The sequence below is a fragment of the Globicephala melas genome, chromosome 12 (genome assembly GCF_963455315.2).
Source record: "Globicephala melas chromosome 12, mGloMel1.2, whole genome shotgun sequence".
In the NCBI taxonomy this organism is placed as follows: Eukaryota; Metazoa; Chordata; class Mammalia; order Artiodactyla; family Delphinidae; genus Globicephala; species Globicephala melas.
In genome coordinates, this window is record NC_083325.1 from 32,124,291 (window position 1) to 32,150,389 (window position 26,099).

At 36.7% G+C, this 26,099-nt stretch overlaps 1 protein-coding gene across 1 annotated transcript in view; it reads right to left on the reverse strand.

Annotated features, from left to right (window-relative positions):
- Positions 1–26,099, reverse strand: part of APLF (aprataxin and PNKP like factor) — an 82,841-nt gene that overhangs the window by 13,891 nt on the left and 42,851 nt on the right. Inside the window, exons 6-8 of the mRNA XM_030877425.3 lie at positions 24,166–24,350; positions 11,820–12,175; positions 6,867–6,992 (exon numbers count right to left, since the gene is read on the reverse strand). Coding sequence (XP_030733285.1) covers positions 6,867–6,992; positions 11,820–12,175; positions 24,166–24,350 — 667 coding nt within the window. The remainder of the gene's footprint in view (positions 1–6,866; positions 6,993–11,819; positions 12,176–24,165; positions 24,351–26,099) is intronic.

Sequence of the window (26,099 nt, forward strand, 5' to 3'; positions counted from 1 at the left end):
ATCAGATGCTCAACATTCACTCAATGAATAAATGATCATACTATATGCTTTTCATTCCAAAATAATTTATCTTGCACTTCTGAAATTCAACACTTATTTTAAAACCTAAAGCAAAAACATGAATCCTATGTTTTCAAATATCTAAGTCTCAAATTTAGGAGAAAAAGGAAAATTAACAAATATGGTCTTTATCAAATACTGAAAGAGTAAGCCAGCATAAAATAAGAGAAAGTAGTCAATCTGCTAATTGAAAATCATTACAATTTACTATCTCTGCCAAGAGAGCTCTGAAAATTTGTATACATGTGCAATTAACACTAAATATAACAAAGAAAAACAAACATTAATATGAAAGGGAATGTATATTCAAATAAAGGAGAAAGAAAAACAAAACCACAGAAGACACTCCAGCACATTTTGTCAAGGCTATATGACACATTACATGTCAACTAGCAATGTTGTTACTGCTACTTCTTTTTTGTTGCTGTTACTGCTATTTCTAAATGAAGTTAAACAAAAATTTATAGCCAAGTCTCAGGTAAAACTGTGCAGCCAGTGATTAACATTTACTTTAAGATACTTTCTTCTAAGATTGTATTCTTACATATGATTAAAGAACCGTAAGCGTGGCAAGTGATGACAGGTTACTTCCTATATATGCAGATCCTATAAAAATGCGATCAACTTTGATTATTCTTAACTACAAATAAAATCATCGACAGCCTCACATGACTGATTCTGGGAATCTCAACTACGAGGCAATTAGAGTTTCCCTATTAAAACCTATTTATTTTGCCTCAAATAATATAATATGAATTTACACTAAACACACACATTCCTATTTTTTTAATTAAGCAGCTTCTAAAGATCAGTATCTTGTAGTTTAAGGTGTACATTTGCATACAGGATCTATTAAGATAATACTGCAATAACTTGGAACACTTTGAAAATAAAAGAGAAAATAGGAAAAGACTAGATCATAGCTATAAATCTGGATCAACAAATAAAAAAAGATAGTAATTTTAATATCAACGAATTATGCTTGTGTCAAAAACACTTACGTTTTTTCACACTATACAGATCATATTGCAGATTCACTACAATGAGAGCACTTACAGTTGATGACTGATACACTTCCTTATGTCATCCCTCTTAGAAGGTATTATAATTAATATTTTAAAAAAATGGGGCATTGGCTTCTGGAAAACATGAAGGCAACAACACTTTCATTTGTATAATACATGCCTGCCTAAGGTTTTGTAAATCTAAGACAATATACGTGTTTGACTTGACATTTTTACACTAAGCTGGTTGAAGATGGATTCTGTTCATTTTAATGTATATATATTTTAAGTTTAGTGCTTAATTTAACAAATAAGAACAGGAGTAATGCACTGAATAAAATCCTATTATGCACCAGAGGAGGTAGGTCAGAGGCAAGCACAGCAATCACTGGATTATCCTGGACATTAAGTATCTAATGTTCTAATTTAGACAAGTACCTTAAGCTAATCAAATGCATTAAACAGAACAAGTCTTCTGACAGGCTGCAGTGTATAGTGCAAAGGGAAGAAAACTGGTTAAATGAGTGAGATACTGAAAATGATAACAACTAGTTCTTTCAAATTATCATTTTTCAAGTTGATTTAACTTTGTTAGAGTTTTAAAAGTATAATGTCAGAGAAAATATTAATAATGCCTGTAGTTTTAGAAGAAATAAAATTTAATAATTAAAGATCCTTTTTTCAACATCAACCTCCTATATTATATGGGCTATGGGAATCTTTATTTTACTATAGATTCAGATTCAGAACTTAAGTCTCTCAGACCTCCCAGGAACTCAGCAAATATTTCTTGGGAAAAATCAGCCTTGTGTTTGGGGTTCCTTTAGTTTCTAGACTGTTGTGACAACACCATGAGATCATGATAAGCTGTACTAGCTGATACAGTATAAGATTAAGATTATTTAATGTATTATACAACATTTGAGATCACCTAGATTTATCAAAACGAGAAACTGACTTGGACACGTTCAAGGGATTAGAAGGTAAGATTGGGAAGCAAACAAATTAAAAGCCAACCTAGTATTTCACTTGAGAGAATACTTGTTTTTACTTGAGAATAATTCTTATCCTGTTTTGTGAAGGCAAATTTTTAAAGATAAAAAGCTAACAAAGATGTTTTAGCCCATGAATTTCATCTCTCTTCCAAATGTGTCAACCATCATGGAATACAGGCATATCACAACTTTACTTTTAAAACATATATATCTTTACTTTTCTAAATATATTAATTTCTGGCTGATTTCGTGGGTTATTTTATGATCCGTGAGGCTTCAATATTTTTCTTCTATGGCTACAGGAAAAACCTGACATGCATTTACCTAAAAACTTGCTTTTAAGCAAGCTAATTTAGAACATTTTATCATTCTGATACAGTAGGCTTATATTCTAGCGCTATTGAAACAAACATCTAGGACCAAGATGGAGCCACTCCTGCCTAGGGTGCCATGTCAGCAAACTGAAACTTAAGATAACTTTCAGGTCCCTGTAAATGCTCTGCTTGACCACAGACACCGTGTATCCAGTCAGCCAATCCCCACAGGCCAAACCAATTCTTGGCTCTATACTTATTTCTTTGTTCCTTCTCACCCCAAACAAGGTTGACTATGGGGCCCCAGCCAATCAGACATTTTCTATTTTTCTCTTCCTTGTTCTTTATTCTTCATCCTATAAAATCTTCCTGTCTTCTGCCCCATGTTGCACTTCTCCAAATGGAGACTGTCTGTTTCATAAAGTGTTAAAGTTAATTTGTATCACCCAAACTGTCTTCTTTAAATCATTTTTTAACAGCACTAAACAGTATATGGCTAAAAAAATAATTTATTCTTGCAAATCAATATTGTTAAAGAAAAAATAGCTCATAACATTATATCAATTTAGTTATAGAAATGATACAACATAAATTTACTAGATGTGTTTTTTGCCTAACTAAAAATGATAATGTGACGAGAAAGGATATATAAATATATATCATGCTTCTACAATCTAGTTTCTAGTATCTTGTTGATTTGAAAAATTCACGATTTCTTTAAGGTACTTTATCTGCGTTTTTTTTTTTTTTTTTAACTCCCAAATATTATTTTGCTATGTGGCTAGAAAGGCAAGCACTATCAATACTTTAGAAGCGCTAACAATGGTGGAATCAGGCCACAACACAGAGAAATGCTGGACCGGAGGAGAGAGGAGACTTGGTTTTGAGCTCACTAGCTTTGGAGTCTTAGGCAACTCAATCTTTCTTTGTTTCCATTCCCTTATTTGTAAAACAGTAGTCAGAGTAAGCAATCATATCTAACATTCTCCAAGAGTCTCTCTAAACTGTAATTAAAATTAATGAGGGAGAAAAAAATCTTACGATTTTATCTTCAAGTGGAAACAATGACACCAAGCAGCTCAACAGATGAAAAAGAAAAATACAATATACATACATATAGATATATTTAGATACAGATATGAAAGTTTCTACTAGCACATGTGAGTCACTGGCCTTTGAGTAATTTCTCCTGACTACTCCCTACTCTGCCCCCATTTAAAGAGACTGATGAAATAAAGGCAGCAATTTTTGACATCATTATTCTTAGCAAAGCTTTGCATTTTGTTTTTATTTTCCTCGAGAATAGGCATATTTGTATTTTGCTTCTGAAAAGGGTTCAGGACATCATGGCAGACCGATACTCTTGTTTTAACAACTAGAAAAAACCCTTGATAAATGGTTAAAAATATATTTATGAGAGAATTGTGGGAGCAACGAGAATTTTATATTATCTAAAATTCCAAAGAGGAAAAAGTCCTTCCTAGGCGAGCTGACAATAACTGGCTCCTTTCTTCTGCAGAAGCCTTTGACAATTCTTAGTGTGGGCTAAGGATAAGATTTGGACCGAGTGGACGCACACTATCTTAGGAAAGAGAAATTAGTACAGCTTATCATGATCGCATGGTGTTGTCACAACAGTCTAGAAACTAAAGGAACCCCAAACACAAGGCTGATTTTTCCCAAGAAATATTTGCTGAGTTCCTGGGAGGTCTGAGAGGCTTAAGTTCTGAATCTGAATCTTCAAAAAGGCAGAATGAAATGTCTAACTCAGGTAGTGTTTCAGAGACAAAGTACTACTGGAAGTAAGAGATCTGTAACAAACACATAACTAGCTTCTAACAATCAATTATGAGGAAATACAAGAGAACATAATGAATGACAATTTGGTAATGCAATCAGCAAAATACAGACTAAGGGATACTCCTCAGTACAAATGGTCAGCTTTCTTACACAAATATATTGCAAGGGAAAAAACAAAGAGGAACCTATTGATTAAATAACTTAAGAAACATGGCCACTTTTTGTCATACATGGACCTTAACTGGATCTGGATGCAAAGATACAAAAGGAAAAAAAAATATTATGAGACTGTAAGGGAATTGGGATACCTGACAGAATATTGAGATATTAAAGATTTATTTAATAATGGTATCATAGTATTGGGTTGGCCAAAAAGCTCCTTCGGTGTTTAAAGTAAAACTAGAAGACGGATTTTTCATTTTCACCAAGAACCTTACTGAACAACATATTCACCGTTTTGTTCCACTACCATCTGCCAGTTTCCAGGCAACTTCATAATTCTACCTTCTCAAAACCTTTTATCTTTTTGAGCAAAGAACTGTTCCAGGTGCCTTTTACAGTCTTCCATTAAGAGAATTTTGTAAAGACTGAAATAAATGGAAATCTGAAGGTGCAATGTCTGGTGAATATGGCGGATGAGTCAGAACTTCCCAGCCAAGCTCTAACAGTTCTTGCCTGGTCATCAAAGAAACGTGCGGTCATGTATTATCCTGAAGGAAGATTATGTGTTTTCTGTTGACTAATTCCGGATGCTTTTTGTCGAGTGCTGTTTTCAGTTGGTCTAATTGGGAGCAGTACTTGTTTGAATTAATCATTTGGTTTTCCGGAAGGTGCTCATAATAGAGGACTCTCACCATATACACAACATCACCTTCTTTGGATGAAGACCAGCCTTTGGTGTGGTTGGTGGTGGTTCATTTCACTTGACCCACGATATCTTCCGTCCCACAGTATTGTACAGTATCCACTGTACAAAAAAAAAGTGTACAGTGTACACTTTTCATTGCCCGTCACAATTTGTTTTAAAAACGAAACGTTTTTGTTACGTTTAAGTAGAGAATTGCACGCGGAAATATGGTCAAGGAGGATTTTTTCGCTTAACTTACGTGGAACCCGAATAAGGTGACATATGGTCACGGAGGCAAGAATATACAATGGAGCTCAATATCAAAAAAAACACTACCCAGTCAAAAAATGGGCAGAAGATCTAAATAGGCATTTCAGCAAAGAAGACATACAGATGGCCAAGAGGCACATGAAAAGATGTTCAACATCACTAATTATTAGAGAAACGCAAAGCAAAACTACAATGAGGTATCTATCACCTCACACCAGTCAGAATAGCCGTCACCAAAACATCTACAAACAATAAATGCTGGAGAGGGTGTGGAGAAAAGGGAACCCTTCTGCACTGTTGGTGGGAATGTAAATTCAGCCACTATGGAGAACAGTATGGAGGTTCCTTAAAAAACTAAAAATAGAGCTACCATATGACCCAGCAATCCCACTACTGGGCATATATCCTGCCTTCTTATTGAAAACCAAATCATAGAAATAGCAACAATTTCAAAAACGGCAGTAGGTTCAGTAACCTGTATTCCAAAATTATCTAAGAAAGACAGTTGTCTAGAATTAAAGCTCTCTAAGAATGGAATCCTACTTCTTTCTTTGGTAGTTTGATTTATTTCAAGTTCATTCATTCATTCAACAAAGTTGCAGATAAAAAAGTCCTTACTGGAGGGACTTCCCTGGTGGTCCAGTGGTAAAGAATCTGCCTTCCAATGCAGGCTTCAATCCCTGGTCAGGGAACTAAGATCCTACATGCCGCGGGGCAACTAAGCCCACACGCCATAACCACTGAGCTTGCGCTCCTCAATGAGAGCCCACGTACTGCAAACTACAGAGCCCACGTGCTCTGTACCCTGCGTGCCACAACTACAGAGCCCACACACCCTGGAGCCTGAACGCCACAACTAGAGAGAGAAAACCGTACTCTACAACTAGAGAAGCCCGCGTGCCACAACGAAGAGCCCACACTGCAACAAAAGATCCCATACGCCTCAACAAATACCCCAATGCTGCAACTAAAACCTAAACTAAAAAGGAAATAAATTAAAAAAGAAATAAAGATGCTTAAAAAAAAAAAGTCCTTACTGTCAAGGAACTTACTGTCTGGAGGAGAAGCCAATCCAGGAAAGAACTAAACACAACCTCATGAGATAAATTCTACTGTGCATGATACAGACAAGTACAAGATGCTATGGAAGGAGAGAGGGGAGGTACTGTTTCCTTTTAGGATTGAGTTTCATGTGCTGGCAAGAATGGTGGCCTGGTAGGCGTTGAGGGAGGCAGAGATAACATCCTGAATTGATTTATGTCAAACTAAGGAGTCTGGATAGAAGGTATAATGGGGTAGCACTGACAGCTTTTAAATTATCTGATTTACACTTTAGAAAGTTAGAAATGAGGAAAAATTTTAGGCATTTATAATGTTAATAACTTCAACAATTTAGAATTATCTAAAAGAAACATTACAATCCTACCTATTAACAAAATGAAAACCTATTATCTATGGAAGTTTAAAAACTAAAAGTGAAAGGCTTGAGATGAGAAGCTTGCCTGCAGTTTCTCCTGAGTAAGTAACAGAGGTTAAGCAGAAAAGGAGTATAACCAAACACTTCAGGTTTACGTACCTATAACAAGATGCTCCATAGGGACATTCGGGCCGGTCATCAGCCTCACCTTGACACGTGATGTGTACACCTCCATAATCACTATCACCAGGGTGACTGAAGTGTTGAAAATGGACAGGATTCTTCCTATGAGAGTGATAAACATACTGTCAGAAAAAAAGAATTAATAGGATATAGCAGACTTCTAGATAAACTAGAAAAAAATAATAGGATATAGCAGGAAACCAAACAATACACATTTGATTATTCTAGAACGTGAACCAACATGCTACATGACATTCAGTCAGTGAGGAACTCTCATGGCAGCAAATTAAATTTCTGGTGACATGGGGAAGACCATGAATGTCAACGGACAATCTGAAAACAGTACTTTATATAGGCTATATACAACAGAATATACAGGATAATATAAATAGCATACAGAGCTTTTAAAGACTTTTAATAAAGTGAACACATCTACACTCCCTCTGCTAAGATAAAAAACAATATTACCAACATTCTAGAAGCCCTGCATGTCCCCTTCGAATCATTAAACCCATTTTACTACCCAAAGCTAACCACTATCCTGTCATCTGCAACAGTGTTTCTCAAACTTTTCAGTCTCAGGAAAAAAAACTATTAAAACTCCAGAGAACTTTTATTTATGTGGGTTATTTAACCTATTAGAAATTAAAAATGAGAAATTTTTAAAATAAATTTACTTTATAATAGTAATAAACCCTTTACATATTATGATAAATAGCACATCTTAATGTAAATACCTATTTTCCAAACAAATTCGTGGAGACATCGTTTTATACTTTGGAAATTTCTTTAATGTCTGGCTTAAAAGAGGGCATCCGAATTCTCCTATCTGCTTCTGCATTCAATCATTAACACAAATCATGTAGCCTCTGGGAATACTGTACACTTGTGAGTGAGAGAATCAGAGTGAAAAAGGCACACACACACAAAGTATTATTATGAAAATGGTTTTGGCCTCCTAAAAGCATCTCGGGGACCAGGACCTGCAAGGGCCTCTGGAACATACTTTCAGAAGCAATGTTACAAACAACATATTAGTTTTTCCTGTATTTGAATTAAAATGGAAATATGTAGTATGTACTTCTTTGAGAATGACTTTTTATGTTTGTATGATTACTCCACATTACTGCATGTAACAGTAGTATACTTTTATTACTGTGTAACATTCCACTGTATGAAAGTGCTATAATTTATTTGTCCATTCTACTATTAATAGACTTTTGGATTCATTCTAGTTATTGGCTTTTATAAATAATACTGCTGTGAACATTCTACTTTTGGCGTACTGTTAGAAGTAATAAACTAATTCAGCAAAGTTGGAGGATACAAAAATCAACACCCAAAAACCAGTTGTGTTCCTATATACTTGCAATGAACAATCCCGAAAGGAAATTAAGAAAACAATTCAATTTACAATAACATTTAAAAATAAAATAGTTAGGAAATAAACTTAAGGAGGTGAAAGACATACACAGGTTTAATTTCTATTAAAGAAGACACAAATAAATGGAAAGACATCCCATGTTCATGGAATGGAAGACTTAATACTGTTAAGATGTAAATACTACCCCAGGCAATCTACAGATTTAAAGCAATCCCTATTAAAATCCCAATGACATTTTTTTGCAGAAATAGAAAAATCATCCTAAAATTCATGTGAAATCTCAAGGGACCTCAAATGGACAAAACAATCCTGAAAAAGTTGAAGGTTTCACACTTCCTGATTTCAAAACTTATTACAAAACTACAGTTATCAAAACAGTGTTGTACTAACATAAAGACAGGCATATAATATAGACACATGGAAAAGAACAGACAGCCCAAAATAAACTCTTGCTTATATGGTCAAATGGTTTTTCAACAAAGTTGCCAAGACCATTCCAAAAGGAAAGAATACTCTTTTCAACAAATGGTGCTGGAAAAAGAGGATATTCACATGCAAAAGAATGAAGTTGGACCCTTCCCTTACACCATATACAAAATTAACTCAAAATGTATCCAAGACATAAAAGTAAGACCTAAAATATAAAACTTCTAGAAGAAAACAGGGGGAAAGCTTCATGACATTGGATTTGTCAAAGATTTCTTGCCAAATGCAAAGGCAAGAAATGTAAAAGTTGCCTAAGTTCCATGAGACTGCCCCAAACTCTGCCTGTCCTCTTAGCCCTCAGTCTGAAACACTAAAAAATTGGCAAATGTCACAAGAGAAAAAGAAGCCTCAAGGTCCTGACTGCCTCTAATGTTCTCAAGCGTGAGTGTTCCCCTTTGCTAGTTGTTTTCAGTGGGAGCTTTGGTCCTCAATAAGACACATCACCTTTACTAGAGATAAAACGCTTGTTTTATAGACTATTAACTCATAATTTATATGACCTTATGGAGATAAAATCTACAAGTTTTAATTAAGGTATAAATTTCTTACAAGTTAATAAGAGACATTTCAATTTCTATCCAATTTTTAAAAGCAGTTTACTAATGGAATCAGATGCTATTAAACAGAAAAACTATATGGCCCCAAAAGAACAAAATTTTCAAAAAGAATTTTTTGGAAGCAACGGTTTCTATAAAGTTAAATGCTATTTTGTTGTTTTTTTGCTTCACAAAGGATTGAAATAAGATGTGACTGCTTTAGACAGGTTGAATTTGAAGTGCCTGTGATTTAAGTGGTGATTATCTGGATCTAAAATTTAGTACAGAAATCTGTGTTGGAGATACAGACTTGGGAGTTAATACCATAACATCAAGGGAGTGAATAAGACTACCCCTGAGCAATAATTTTCTATTAAGACAGAACATGTAAACAAATAATTAGAAATAAATGATTAGATAGTAAATATCAGATCTAATATCAAATATTAGAAAGTGTACGAGGAAATGTTGTGTAGAATAGAAGATGAGCAATTTAGGGAAGAATGAACATGTTAGAAAAGGGCTAAGAAAGGAACTGAATGTGTCTTTAAGCAGGACAGGAGACAGGAAAACGGAACAACACATCCAAAGGACCTAACAACAGCATGACAGCATGGTGCATCCAAAGAATTACTGGGAGTTCAGGGTCTTCTAGGCTATGCTAAGAAATCTGGCCTTTAGCCACTGAAGGATTCTGTAAAGGAGAGTAAAATTGTCAGATTTTTTTCTCTCTCTTCTTTTTTACCTTTGTTTTTATTTTCTTAGCCAGATCGTTCAGGCAACAATGAGGAAGGAATGTGAACCTGACGGAAAGTTTGGAGACTTAGGAGATTATTCACTTGTCCCAGAGAGATCATTGCATGAGCTAAAGCAGTAGCACTGAGGCTGAAGAAAAGATACATTTAACTAATTGTTAAGATGCATGTATATAACAAGAACTCAATATAGGTTATTTTTCCCCCTTTGTTACAAATATAAACATTTTGTTTTCAAGATTTCAGTGGCAAATATTTCTCAGGTATTAATTATGTATATCAAAATTAGTGAAGAAGTAAAAAAAACTATTCATAAGCTATGACTGGTTAAAACTAACGTGTATCATCATCAAATATGTATGAATTCATTATGATCTTGATAAAACATTCAATCACATTTAACAAAGACAAGTACCAGCCAAACACTGTTATGGACTGAATTGTGTTCCCTACCCCCAAATTTATATGTTCAAGTCCTAACCCCTAATGTGACTATATTTGGAGACAGAGCCTTTAAAGAGATAATTCAGATTAAATAAGGTCATGAGGGTAGGGCTTTAATCCAAAATGACTGATGTCCTTATAAGATGAGGAAGAGACTCCAAAGATGTGCATGTACAGAGAAAAGGCCATGTGAGGACGCCATGAGAAGGCACTGTCTGCAAGCCAAGGAGAGAGCCTGCAGGAGAAACCCAACCTGCCAACACCTTGATCATAGGCTTTCAGCCTCCAGAACTGTGAGATAATAAATTTGTGCTGTTTAAACCACCCAATCTGTGGCATTTTGTTATAGCAGCTCTCGTGAACTGATACAGATACCAAACAGGATTTTTCAAAAATCCAAAATAATAGAAGGTTTATATACTTCCATTTCACAAGTTTATAAATTATGTTCCATATGCAGGACTAAGGCCATTGCAAATAGACAAAATTGTGAATAAACGCATAAATTATAATGGTTGAAATTGAAAAATATAATTATTCAGGTGTTATAATGGCACTGCATTTTAAAGAGAGATACAATGAATGAGAAATTAACAGAATATGTGATATAAATATGCTATTGAATAGAAGACAAACTGCACTAGAATGTACTGATAAGATACTTGGTTTGATAAGTTGGAATGGCAAAGAAATACTTCTGAAATAGGGCTAGGTAATTATAAACATGCTAGAATAAACACAGAGAAACTATAGCCTAAAACTAATTCACAAAGCATGAAATTAGAAAATATGGTACAGTGTTATCAAATGAAGTAAGTATAGGAGTAACCAATCAATCCAGAAAATATATATTTAGTTGTTTCAGAAGGCATCACGGTGACTCAGAAGCACCATTAGAAAAATATAAAGGAAAATGCACAAATATAAGATGCTTAAGCACAACTTAGAATTCTCTTGAGAGTTATACTGTATACAGCAACTATTTATGAAGGCATCTTTCCAACAGCTAAATAAGACATTACATAAGCAGGTATTTTGATCTGAGTGATTCTGTTTTCAAGTCTGGATTCCCCAGTTCAGATTCCTGTATTAATCAGCATATCTACAATGAAACATTTAATTCCCCACAATATTTTAAAAGCCTCTAGCAGGATTTGCTAGAATGCATACTGAGAAAGTGCAAACCAGGAGAAACATGATAAAGCTCCTAACCTTTAGGCCAATGGGTTTTATTAGGCTTTTAACACACTATAGCATGTATCTACATAGCTGTTATGCTGTTGAAATAATGGAATTATATGCTAGCTGTAATTTCACTTCATACCTGTAGCAGTTTGCCCCATACATGCAGGATGTCCTCTTGACCTTGTTTTCTTCAGAACCCTGTGGAACTGAATCAGCTGCCTTTGCATGCAAAGTTTCAGGATTGGAGGGATCAGAGCCAGACTCAGGATGAGATCTTTCAGGCTCGTCATGGAAGGACTTGCCTTGGGCACTCAAACAACTCTCAGAACAACTCCTCGCCTTGCTGTCTTTATTTGGTGTTCCCTTAGTGGTGATTTTATGTTCAGGAACCTTACCAAGTTCCTCTACTGGGATTTCATTTCTCTGTGCATTAGTCTTCATGTTATTTACCTCTGTGTTATCTAACGTGATTGCAGAAAATGACTGTGACATTTCCTATAACACAAATCAGAAAGTAAATAATAAAGCATGTTTCAAAAGAAATATGTAAATTTAAGCATAAAAGCGTGAAACTACAAGATTCATGCAATATGTATATTTTAAAACTTTAAGATTCACATTTTAAAGTTATTAAAAATACCATTATCTCTGTCTCTAATTAAATAACTTTGAAACGGTCTACCGTTATCAGAAAAGGAACTTATAGCTGTATCAAACCTTTACAATCGTGTCAAACATTCAGTGACAAATAACCAGAAAAATACAAACGAAACATAAGAGAACACAACAGTTGCTTTCATTTGAATATAATCTTTCCCAAAAACCTAGTAGGCTCTTAAATTTCCTGTTCAAGAATGTGTCACACTCTTATGCCCTGTTCTTATAATTTCTTATAAGTTACTGTAATACTTTATTTCTACCCTCTAAATATAATCATGATTTTTTTCCTACAGCTGCATGATGAAATTGCTCCGCCTTCACAGAAAAATTTGCATTAAGTTATGAGCAACTTAGAAAATAAATGATTCCTTTGAAGTGGTAGGAATAACAGTTTCAGTTTAACCAATTAAAGGCATCTTGAATCAAGTAAATATTCTCATTAGCACTACAGAACCTTTTTTAATGTGTACTTACCACCAGTAAGTACAATGAGTAAGCCTAGTCTTATCCTATTAAAAATGACCTATTAATTTCTTATACTTCCTGTGGAATGAAAACATTGCTCAGATAAACCCCAGTCCTCCTGGTAAGGATGTGATGACCATGTACTAGATACACGTGAATGTTCACTCCCATGTATAACTAAGAACTCATGTATGCTGGCTGTCTTCTGGGAAAAGCTGGTTTTAATGTTATGTGATATCCAACAGCTCAAATTTCTTGAGAAGGTATCAGCATGACTTTTTTTTAGACTAATTACTTAGGTGTTTTGATAGTTTTTTCTTTTCTAACACAGTATGCCAACTTTAAAATGTTATCCAAACTGACTAAAGACCTTGCAAAAAGAACCTAGATCTAATCATGGCTCTCGTATAGTAGGTAACAGACAACCAATCATGTGACTACCTCTTGGAGCTGGCCCTCAGGTGGTGGCATTCATGCCACGTCCCGCTAACATATACACTATTTCCTCCGAAGCTGCTCAAGTACACCCCAATCTCATCTCCTTCTGCTATAGGACCAACTAACACATGCCAGGATCTGGACCTGGGGGTGGGTGGGGTAACAGAGCAATTCTGATCCACCTCCCCACTTGGCAGTCCCCACACTGGGTCAACTCTCACCAATTTTCTTTTTTTCTGTTCAGACAGTAATGGGGTAAGTCAGCAAATCCACTGGCTAAGCAGGTCTAATAAAATGTCAGTCTCTTCTTCCTGTTGGCATCTCGAAATGCCACAATAAATTCTCTTAGAGCACATCTCTTCTCTTGATTTTAGAAAGGGAGAAAATAACTTCTTCCCCCAAACACAGCCCTCTCCCAGATCTTAAAACCTCCTTGTCTCTCAGTTCTCTTTGTATAAAGCCTGAGGGTGGAACAGTGAATACTTCTCACCCCTTTCAATAAGCCCCACAGGGAAAGTCTAGCTCTCACTGCTGGGGTGCTCCTTTCAAACATGAGATACTTAACAGTACTTCTGTCCTCAGTGTTGGGCCTCAGCAACAGTTTTGTTGACAATAGGGAAAAATATCCCATTCAACGTCCTGTCACATTTAGTATAGGGGAAAAAATACAACACAACTAGGGAAATGGTTAAATAAAGTAGAATACATTCTTACCATGAAACACTGTGCAGAGGTTGAGAAGAATGAGGTAGATCTATATATATATATATAAGGATTTTTTAAATTAAACAATATATATATACTATGATTCCATCTAGCTTGTAAAAAAATATTCCCTATATATCTATGTGAGTACTTACTTGTGTAAATCCACGTGAAAAGATTTAGAAGGATGCAAACTGAAATACCAGTAGGCAATAAGACTGAAGGATGAGGCAAATCAAGATTTTCATTTTACTTCACATAAGTCTGAATAGTCTAATTTTTGACAATAAGCATCTACTATATTGCCACTTAAAAAATGAAAAGCAAACCAAAGAAATGAAATAAAAGATATGAAGTGTAAAGCATCATATTTCAACTCCCTCTACTTCCATGAAACGTAAAGAAGGATTTGTTTTTTTAATATCTTCACAAGGAATATGTTGAACATGTTAATTTATTCCAAAAGAGAAAGGAGTAATAAAGTCACAGATATCAATACTATGGATCAGGGGTTCTCAAATAGTTTAAGAGGCATAAAAACTGGAATTCATAATGTTCTTTATGGAACTCCATGAAATATTGATATTCAGTAGGCCCCTGGCATTTAACATTCGTGGTTTCAATTATTCATAAACGGTCTCAAAAATCTATTACATGCAGTATTTTGTAAGTTTGCTGAGACATAAATTCGTACTGTGCCAATTATAAAACTCATGAGCCAGAGCAAGTCACTGAACTGGCAAATGAGAGAAGAGGAAAGATGGAGGGTGCTCTGTGCTGGAAGAAGTAGGGGAAGGCAGAGCTCCACATTTTATGGCACCCAAACGGCTTATGTCCTAGATGAGATGAAAAAGTGAAGAATGAAGTGTGGCAGGCTAGAGATTCATGACAGAAGAGGCAGATCTACACTTTGTAAAAATACATGCTAGAGACCTCAGGGATCGGGGAGCATGGAGCTAATGGAAGGTGGCCCTGGTGCTTGAAGGTGGCTAAAATGTACCATATTAAGGCTATTAAAGTAGCCTGTTAACTTGCCCAATAAGCCCTGCCTCGTCCCTCAACCATCTGAAGTTGTTTTTTTTTTTGGCCCCGCCATGCAGCCTGTAGGATCTTAGCTCCCCAACCAGGGACTGAACCAGTGCCCATGGCAATGAAAGCACAGACTTTTAACCACTGGACTGCCAGGGAATTCCCCATCTGAAGTTTTAATACACTACAAGGGACAGGATAAAGAACCTTCCCCGATACAAGTTCAATGAAGTAATTTGTTGTTATTTCCAAGCTGCCCTTGGAAAGAATGTCTGTGCTAATAAATTGCCTTGAAAGTCCTGCATCAATCCCATTAGCACCCACATGCTAAGGACTAAAAAATCCTAAACTCCAGCCCCAGCCTCACTCTTGAGCTTCAAACTCATATATTCAACCACTAGCTAGACATTCCTTCCTCAATATTCTATGCAACTCAAACTCAAAATGTCAAAATTGAAATCCTCCCTCTGTATTCTGGCCATAGTTTTGGCCAACATAATTTATCTATTCATTCTAGCCAGAACCTTGGAAGTCTATCTTTCATTTCTTCTTTCCTTCACTTTCCCCAGATCTAAGCAACAAGTGCTGCAGTTTGTTTCTTAAATATTTCTCTAATCCAATGCCTTTGCATCATCCTTAATGTCAGTGCCTTGGGTCAGATTCTCTTCATTTCATGACACTGTCAATGACCTTATCCCCCATTTTTATCTTATTCTCTTCCAATCTCTCCTCTGAAGAGCTGGCTTATGTAGTCCTCCTCAAGGCTCCCATAAAAATCAATGTGTTGTCACTTTATTTTAGGATTTGAATCATGTCCCCTATAAGACTATTTGCTTCTTATCAACTATATCTTATTCATCTTTATTCATTGAATTCCATATTCTAGCATACTGCCTTGCATATAACAGACAGACTGCTTTAGTGTAATGATTATTAGAATGGTCTTTGAAATAAAAGAATCAGATTTTGAATATCAGCTTTGCTATTTCCTAACCTTTGACCTTGAACAAGTTGATTTAAACTTTCAGACTCCCCTGGTCTGTAAACCAGGGATATTATCAACCAACTTTACAGGATTTTCTAAAACTTAAATGAAATAAGTATATCTTAGTACTGGGTATAGCCGATAAAAAGGGCTCAATAAATGACTGGGGGTGTTTTTTCAGTTGTTGTTGTTAATAGCATTATTAATGCCACCATATTACTACTATTTGCTTAGTGAACGCTTGTTAAATGAACGAATGATTAAATGAATGAAAAGGTGTTTCTGTGGGACTGATCAGAGACATGCTATAAATGGTACAACCTAAATGGCCGATCAGGAGCAAAGGATATAGGATTCTTTGATGCAGTAAACAAACACTAAGAAGCGCTGGGGGACACAGTCTTACTTAAGAGGTAGCTATGTACGTAAGAGTTACGCTCTTCACCTCTCCTGTTATTTTGGTCAGCCAAGCCAAGAATCTAGTGTACTCAAGACAAATGAAGATATTCTTAAAATATCACCTCCCTACCAGCTTTCAGGAATAAACAACCTATTTTTGGTAATGTTTCAAAGAGTTTATTGAACATCTAGATCTTTTGATATTCCTGATAACTTAAAATGTTTTCTTTCTGAATAACCTTGATTGCAGTCCTTACAGTTGGCAGAAAAGGTCTGACCTTTCTTAAAGGTTCACTTGTGATTATCAAACTTTATGGGTTGGTATAAACATAGGAAAACGTGTATACTACAGATTTTCCTCTGGAAAAAAATTTCTCTTCTTGGGAAAAAAAAAGGGCAGTTATATTGATATTGTAAAAAATCAATAAAAAGAAACCTCAATTAAATAGAGTCAGGATACCAGAAGATGGAGCTCTCATGCCCTGTGATGAGAGCAAAGCCCAACACAAAGAAGACTCCTCTTCTTTCCTGGCAATGATTCAGCCAATAAAAAGCCATGGACTCTTAGTTTACTATAGTCTGCCAACCTCCTTTTCCTCTCTATAAAAGAGTTCTCCTTCCCTTGTAAAGCGAGAACTTGCAGCACATGGCTTGCCATGGTTATAGACCTCGAATTGCTGATCACAAATAAAACCATTTGTTTTAGGTCAACATTTTGGTGGCCTGTATGGGAATCAGAGAAGACCCCCAATAGCTCCAGGGTTGGTGAGCAAACAGGTGCAGTCCCCACAATTGAGTCCACTGTGCTCACTGATTTTTCTCGCAGACCCTGGAGTTCGCAGACCCATGTTTCTCCAGGATCCGAGCTCATATCCTCTTTGCATTTGAAGCTCTCCAGGCTTTATCTGGAATCTATTTTAAGGTTCTGTCTTCCGGGTTAAGGCCTTGTTCTGCATGAGGGTACTCATTTGGCACTTTGGTCCGACTTTGAGATCAGATTGTTTTAACTGAAGCTGGCTGAGAAGCCTCTAGCCTGGCTTCTCCAGGACCAAACTGTTTCCTTAGAACTGTCTGGTATTAGACCTGCGAGCTGTTTGAGTTGCGAGCTGTTTGAATTGAGCTGCTTAAGCTGTTTGAAAATTGTTCTTTTATTATAGAGAAAAATCTCTGAGAACTGGCACCCAGTTATCTAAATATTTTGAGGGCAACCCACCCCCACAACAGGTACTTCAGCTGATTTTGTGTTTAAAAACCACAGTCCTTCCTCACGGGCATTTCCAACTAAATGGACCAACCTGACCAAAGGCAATTTAGAATATCAATGGCCATTATGGGAAACTTTTGAAATCCCCAAATTAATTTTCTTAAAGCCAAGCTGGATTACAATAGCTCAAAAACTTCCAGAACTGAATGGAATGACTATTTTGATTTGAAATTTTGAGGCTTCCCAATGTTATCAGAAATCTAAAATTGACTCTCTGCAAAATAAGATTTTAAGATTAACTGAGGCAAATGATTAAAGAAAAACAAAATAGCTTCTGAAGCTTCAGGCTCTTCTTCCTTAGCTTCTTCATCTCAGGTTCCACCTCAGGTGCCATCTTGTCTTTCTCCCTTAGCTCCTATGGTCAGACTCTGCCTCTGGCACGAACTTCCTCCTTCCTTTTATACTGTCTATACCTCCTCTGTACCCTCAGTGCCCCCATACTAATTTTCTTGCTAAACTTCCCCTTTTGTCTGAAACTTACCCTACTCCCTCTTCCTTTGAAATTGCCAGAACCTGTTGCTTTAAAATTAAGCCTTCTGAGGAGCCAGAGGCTAAACCCTTAATTTCTTATATTCCCTGGACTAAAGCTGAACTGTGAGCAATAGTCAAAGGTTTTCCCAAAGTAACAGAAGATCTTCATAGATTTGCTGAGGAATTTAATATAGTCATTCAAACTTGACAACCTGGTTTCTCTGACTTATATCACCTAGTTCATATATTTGTCACTGAAGGCCAGGCCCAGCATTGGATAAAAGCTACTAATTGGGAAAATCTTGAAAGGTTTCTAGCATTACAAGTGGGAGACCAGCCCAGTAACTTATTATATGATCACACTTAAGCAATCATGAGGCGACTTCATCAGGTAATTCCTACGGCTTTTCCAAAGCCTGTTGATTGGAACAAAATTCAGGCTTGCACACAAAAATCTGATAATCCTGTTTATGACTATTACAATCAACTTCAGATTGTTTTAAAAGAAAATTCTGCTCTTCTTTCAGATGTGGATTCCACCTGGGTATCTGTTAACTCTATGTTTATTACTGGGCTGAACTGGGTCCTTTCCTTTCTAGTAAAAAGGAGCAGGATAGAATGGAAAACGATGTCTACTCCAGATTTAGCTAACCTGGCAAACCAGCTCACTCCAACTCTAGGTGGGTAACCCTGCCCCCTCTGCCAAAAAAAGACTACTAAAATTCTTAATCTTCAAATCCAGCAACTAAAAGACTCCTAAACAAGACCAAAACCCTCCTGGTTTCTGCTATTATTGTGAAGAGCCAGGACATTGGAAAGAGACTGTTAACAAGTGTAAGTACTTCAGGCCTTCAGCCCTCTAACCAGCCTTTCCAACATCTGCCCAATTCTCAATGACAGGACTCTGATAAACTACAGGGGCTCTTCCCAATCCTCCCTCTCCATCGACTTGGAGAAACATTTCTCCAGATTGGGGATGAATCTCTTCTAGTCTTAACTGACCCTGGAGCCATACTTTCAATGCTCAACCCCGCTACTATAAAGCAGTCCCTAAAACAGCTCAAATAGTGGGATTTCTAAAGAGCCTCAAGAGTTTCCTCTCCCTGAGTCTATTCCCTTTTGTTTAGGCCCTTTGAGAGACGCACACCCTTTTCTCCTTAGTTCCTCTGCCCCTATTCATTTATTAGGCTGAGACTTCTTAAAGAAGTATCATGCTGGAATTTCTTTCTCCCAAAAGGGGGAAATAATTCTAGAATTTAACAATAGTCATCAAAGTAACCAATCAGGTGAATTAAATGATCCTTTGACATCTTTTATTTGTTTTGCCTCTGATGGCACTAGAGCTAATTCTTGGAAACACTGATCATTTGTCCCTAGTGAATCAGCTGCCACCCTCCTTATGGGCAAAAACTCCAATTGATACTGGCAAAATTCACAGCGCACCTCCCATCAAGATTCAAACAGAGCCCTCAAAACCACTTCCAGAATTAATATTCCATAAGAAAAGAAGCCCTTAAAGGCATAAAGCCATAATAGAACATTACAAGGCTCAAGGCCTCATTATCCCTTACACCAGCCTGGTAAGAAAACCTAACGGCCGAGGGTGGAGGTTCATCCAGAATCTCTGAGCAGTAAACAACATTGTTATCCCTTGACACCCCGTTGTTCTTAATCCCCGTACATTACTAACATCCATTCTTACTGGAAGTAAATTCTTTACTGTTACTGATTTATGTAGTTCATTCTTTAATATTCCAGTTGATGAAGCTGGCCAATACCTTTTTGCTCTCACTTGGGAAGAAAAACAATTCCCCTGGACAGTAATGTCCCAGGGTTTTGCTGAGGGTCCTTCTTATTTCTCACAAATCCCAAAGGCTGATCTGGATTATATAAAGTTCCCTAGAGGTTCTACTTTGTTGCAATATGTGGATGATTTGCTTCTTTGCTCTCCTTCTCAATCATCCTCACAGGAAGACAGTATTCACTTGCCAAAGTTTTTAGCCTGAAAGGGACATAAGGTTGTCAAAGAAAAATTGCAGTTTGCCCAAACCCAGGTTCAATATTTAGGGCATCTGATATCAGAACGAAAGCTACATGTAGATCCAGATACACTTCATGATGTCCTAAGTTTTCCCAAACTCCAAACTAACCGCCAACTGCAAAGTTTTCTCAGGATAGTTGGTTACTGCCAAAATTGAATTCCAAATTTCTCTCTTATGGCCAAACCTCTGTATGCTTTATTAAACAATAACAACCATGACTCAAACTTATGGGAAGAACCAAACAATATAGCCTTTAAGGCCTTAAAGTTGAGTCTGATGAACCCGCCTGCCCTTGAGAATCCCAATTATCAAATTCCCTCTTTTCCTTTTTGTATATGAAAAGGAAGAGAATGTCCTTGGCGTACTCACCCAAAACCACGGGGTCCACCATCAACCCACACTGCATTATTGCCAATAACTGGACCCTGTGGCACAGGGATATCCTGCTTGCCTTAAAGCCATTATGGCCACTGCCCTTTGGGTTAAGGCCACCAAGAAAACTGTGGGATCCCCTCTAACTATTTTTGTACTTCATGCAGTAGAAGCCCTCCTGAATTCTCATCACCCTCAATATTTCTCAGCCAGCTGCCTCACCTCCTATGAAGGAAGTCCTTTTGTTAACTGCTCCTCGCATAACTCTTTTATGCTATAATAACCTTAACCCTGCTACTCTTCCCCCCTCTGTCACGAAAGAAGTCCCTCTTGACTGCTTAACACTGACTGATCACCTCCTGACTCCTCATGATGATTTACAGGAAAGATCTCTCAGTAACACTGACTTCTCATGGTTCACTGATGTTCTTATTTAAAAGGTAACAATGGCAAATATTATGTTGGGTATGCTTTGCAACTCCTTTTGATGTTGCTGAGGCAGCATCTTTACCAATGGTTACTTTGGCCCAACAGGCTGAATTATACACTCTCAAATGGGCTTGTACTTTAGCTAAGGGCAAAACTGCCAATATTTATACTGATGGTACACACTTTAAGAGTAGCTCATGATTTTGGAATACTGTGGAAGCAACGTGGTTTCCTTACTTCCAGCGGAAATAAAATTTTAAATGGCTCTTATGTTCAGGAATGCAATATTTTTATCTGCCACTTTAGCTATTACTAATATTGCAGGGCATTCTAAACTTTACTCTATGGAAGCTAAGGGAAATCACTTTGCTGACATTTCTGCAGGGAATGCTGCCCTGAAAGGGGCTAACAGCATTCTGTTGGTCCAAAGGAACATTTCCCCAGTTGATAACTTAGAAAAACTGGCTAAAGAAACCCAACAACTGGCCTCAGAAAAGGAAAAACAAGATCAGAAATTCAAAAATTATTGGTTTGATAAAAAGAGAAAGCTCTGGTTTAGACTAACTAACAACCCAGTCCTACTGGAGACTCTAAAATCCCCATTCAGCACCCCTGTACATGCATTAAACCACTGGTCTACTGACAAAATGACAGCATTCATGAATCAGTATTGATGGGGAAACATTGACAAATCCACCCAAAGTATCTACTTCACTTGTCCCACTTGTCTGAAATATAACCCAAAGAAGTCTGTTTGTACTGCTCCTAAACAATTTAAACTGTCCAATGGACCACTCAAGTCTGACAACTTGCTCTGGCTCATGGATATAAATATGTTTTAGCAATGGTCTATGTGTTTTCACATACAGACAGGCCTCCCTTGCAGACAGGCTACTGCTTCTTCTGTGGTTAAGGTCCTTTTAGAAAAGAGTATCCCTACCTGGGGAATTCCTCTCAAATTTCATGGTGATCAAGGAACACATTTTACTGATCAGGCACTTCAACAAGTCTGCTATTTAGCCAGTTTTACAACACTTTCACTGTGCTTTCCACTCTCAATTCTCATTTAGGTGAATGCACTAATGGCATTATTATGACTCAATTGGCAAAATTTGTAAAGGCCCTCCAGATACCTTGCCATTGGTCCTTCTAAATCTCAGATCCACCCCTTTTGGAACTCATAAAGCTCTCACCCTTTAAGACAGCCACAGGATGCTCAATGCACTTGGCTCTTGCTTCTTTTGACTCACAACTGATAAGAGGAGAGATATTCCAATATTGCAAAGGCCTAATTGCTTCTATTAAAAATAACCATGTTTTGGTAGAGCAATCTTTTCATAGTGTACTTGTAGGAGATGATGACCTTAAACATCACCTGGCAACCTGGATATTTCGTCTATTGGAAAGAAACACCTCCAGAAGAACTCTCTTCAACCTCACTGGAAAGGCCCCTATCAGGTACTGCAAACCAGCCCTGTGCTGCCAAACTCCAAGGAGTGGACTCTTGGATTAATGTGACACACTAAACACTGCACTGAACCCTGACTAGCCCTGCACATCATCTGATGACCTGAAGGTAAAGATTTCCCATAATTGAAGCCACATCTGATGAGACAGCTTTCCCAAGATATCCAGGCCAGGCCTGTTGGAACCTTGTCTGCCAAACCTCTGATGATGACATAAAACTTCAGATGCTCTCCAATCTCTATGATCTTTATAACATAGAGACTTTAGATTAAAAGTGCCTGAAAGTTCTTCCTCCTACCTCTCCTTGATACTTGAATGTGACTTCAATAGGTTTCCAATCTGTACTTTCTCTCCAATGTGAGACACCACACCTAGCAAAGGCCCCTCCTGGCATTAAGGGACAAAAAGCCACTGAAACCAGAACACCTGATTCTTGATCAGCAGTGCTTTCAGAGAAAGACCTTGATCAAAAGGGGTAAAATGTAAAATATTAACAAACAAGAAACTTCAATTAAATAGAGTTGGGAGACCAGAAGGCAGAGCTCTCATGCCCTGTGATGACAGCAGAGCACAACATGAAAAAGAAAGACTCCTCTTCCTTCCTGGCAAGGACTCAGCCAATGAAAAACCATGGACTCTGTTTACTATAGCCCTCCCAACTTCCTTTTCCCCTCTCTAAAAGCATTCTCCTTCCCTTGCTGTGCAGGAACTTGCACGTGGCTCATCCATGGCTGCAGACCCCAAACTGCACTGATGACCTTATTAAGTCTTTATAGCCAATATATGAGTCAGAACACATTTTGTTTTCATTTATTAAACTTGACTCCATAAGTAAGCAAAGGAGTTGAGCCTATAGTGATTATACCCCACTTCTCTAGCTTGAGGAAAGGATCCAGTGAGAAGCAGGATCTCCTCTAATGGGAGAGGAGGCAAGAGTGAGGGGAGAACTATAAAAGGTCTGACTCTCTGGAATAACTGCTGGAATTTCCATCAATCCAGTGCATGCTATTCTAAAACCAATCCTACTCCTATGGCTCTCAATGAGACTAAATAGATGCAGACCCACAAAGCTTAGCCATCGGTCTACAAGGATCATGAAAACTGTCATCTAAAGCCACCCTACTCCTGAAAGGAAGACTACCTGATCTTTCTGTCCTAGGGCCATCTCTCTCTCTCTTTTTTTTCCCCTTCTCTCTCTCTTCTTAAATGCATCCAATAAATAGGCCTCATTTTCTTAGAGTATCCAGTACCAAAGAATGCTTCAGTCAGCCAAACAATTCTAGTGACTTAGCAAAAACTGAAAGAGGAAAGAAAAGATTTATAAATACTGCAAGTTAGTCCAGAAGTAATCCTGCAACAGGCTGTTAAGAACTGCCCATTTGTTGTTCCTCTCTTCACACTTATCAAGAAGAAGGTAGTTACGGGCAGTCTGAGAATGACCAATAGAATAGAAGAAACCAGATTTTCAAAATGGAGGTACCAAATTATGACCAAAGTCAAGTGGTCTCCACCTTTTTTTCAGTCTGAAAATGTCTAAATTAAATAGCTTTGTTTTCTACATTGCAAGTGCTATATTAAAGATTAGTTTCAGTAAGCCAAAAACAAACAAAAGAAAAACTGGGGCTAGTTTTTATCTTGATAAACTCAATATAAAAAGCATTTTTGGTTTTTCCTTGATATATACAGCATATAACTATTCCTAACTAGAACACCTGATGAAGAAAATAAACAATCAAATTATGAATTTTTAAAAAATCACCTTGGATGAAATGATAGACTCTTCCTGGTCAGCATTTTTGCACTTTTTTCCTGTGTCTTGCTCTGCTGATATACTTTCTGTACTTCCTGATGAAATTAATCGCTTTCTTCCTTGCTGTGTGATGTTTACTTGGGTTTTGTCTTTGCAGATTCCTTCTTTTCCACTTTCTTGGATTACATTATTATCTTAATCACACACAAGTACATAAACACAAAGAAAAAGAAGAAGAAAATTATCTCCTGTACCTTCAAATGTCAATAATCCATACCAAAAAAAAAAAAGACAGAAGGAAAGAAAAAGGATAAAAGAGCAAGTAAATTTAAAGTTCTATTTATATTAAGGCCAATCTCCAATCTGAAAATGCATATTTGCAAATCTCAAAAAGTATTAAGCAGCACCATGGCCAAGAGCTCCAGCCCTGAAGTCATCCTGGCCAAGATGCTAATGTGGGCAGGCTCCATCCTCTAACTGTTTCACCTCACCTTTCTCAACTTTGGTTTCATCATCTGGAAAAAGGGAGTTATAATAATAACTGATGGAGTTATAAGGAGGAGTAAATGAGGTAAGATATATAAACTCTCAGTTTATATATATGTATGTTAACATATATGTATGTTAGTTATCATATACATTTTTTAAAATTTTGGCATTGAATTTCTCTAACAGAAAATCTGACATATAACTATCCAATGAATTTTACATACATTTACTGAGCCTCTATCATCCACAGTGAGGAATACAACTTAAGTTACCTTAAATACAGATTAAGTACCTAAAATAACTGAAAAGGAAGAGCAACCTCTACAAACTTCACTGATAAAGAAAACAAGTCTCAACAACAATGGACACTGCATTGCTATAATACTTATTCAAGGTTCAATGTAGTGGGGAAACTTAAATCAGCATCATATTTTGTTAACAAATTCATGAATTGTCTAATCAGAAAAGAAAAAAGATCTGCTTATTTTAAGAGGAAAATCTTCATGGTTAGTTGTCTTTCTCCTCTACTTCATGAGGGCAGAGACTTTCTGTGCCTTGTTCATTGTCCCCCATTTTGTGTCTCTAGTATCTAGACCTATGCCTAACACAAAACTGATACTCAATGAATATGTTTGAGTAATTGAATTGTTAGCATACACAGAAATTGTCCAAAGATCCTTTGAGAGACTGGATACAGGTATGTAAGGCAATCTGTAGTCACTATTTTAATGTTCTAAAGCAAAGATTAGCAAACTTCTGCAAAAAGCCAGAGAATAAATATTTTAAGCACTGTGAGCCATATCATATTTGTCACAACTACCCAACTCTGCCTTGTAGTGTGAAACCAGCCATAGACAATACATACATGGATGAGTATGGCTATGTTCCAATAAAACTTTCTTTACAGAAACAGGCAGTGGGCTGAATTTGGCTCATGGGCTGTAGTTTGCTCAGAGCTGTTCTAAAGGATATTCAAATGCCCTGAAATGACACACCCTCATTAAACTCAGAAAAGAAATACTAATAGAATACTGTCCATATTATTGAACAGGAAAATCACTGAACCAATATAAAAGTAATGTATTTATCAAAGGAAACTTATGAAAAAACTATCTAATAACTAAACTCAGCCTCAATTGTTTAAATCTTTGTTTTGAATCTAAATTAGGGAACATTTCACATCATTTTAGAAACTGGCAGAAATAGGACTAAATAAAACTGACTATACAGTTTGGTGAAGCAAATGACCAAATATTACAACAGTTATGAATTAGTGAAACCAAGGGAAATAATCAACTATGATACTGTTTACTATGTTAGGAACTAAAAAACTGTATATTAAATAAGGCACAGCTTTTCCACAAATGACAGTTTACCACATTCTAAGTGTCACAGATGTATATAAAATTCTAAAATTAAACATATATATATTTAAAATATACAATTCTTTAAAA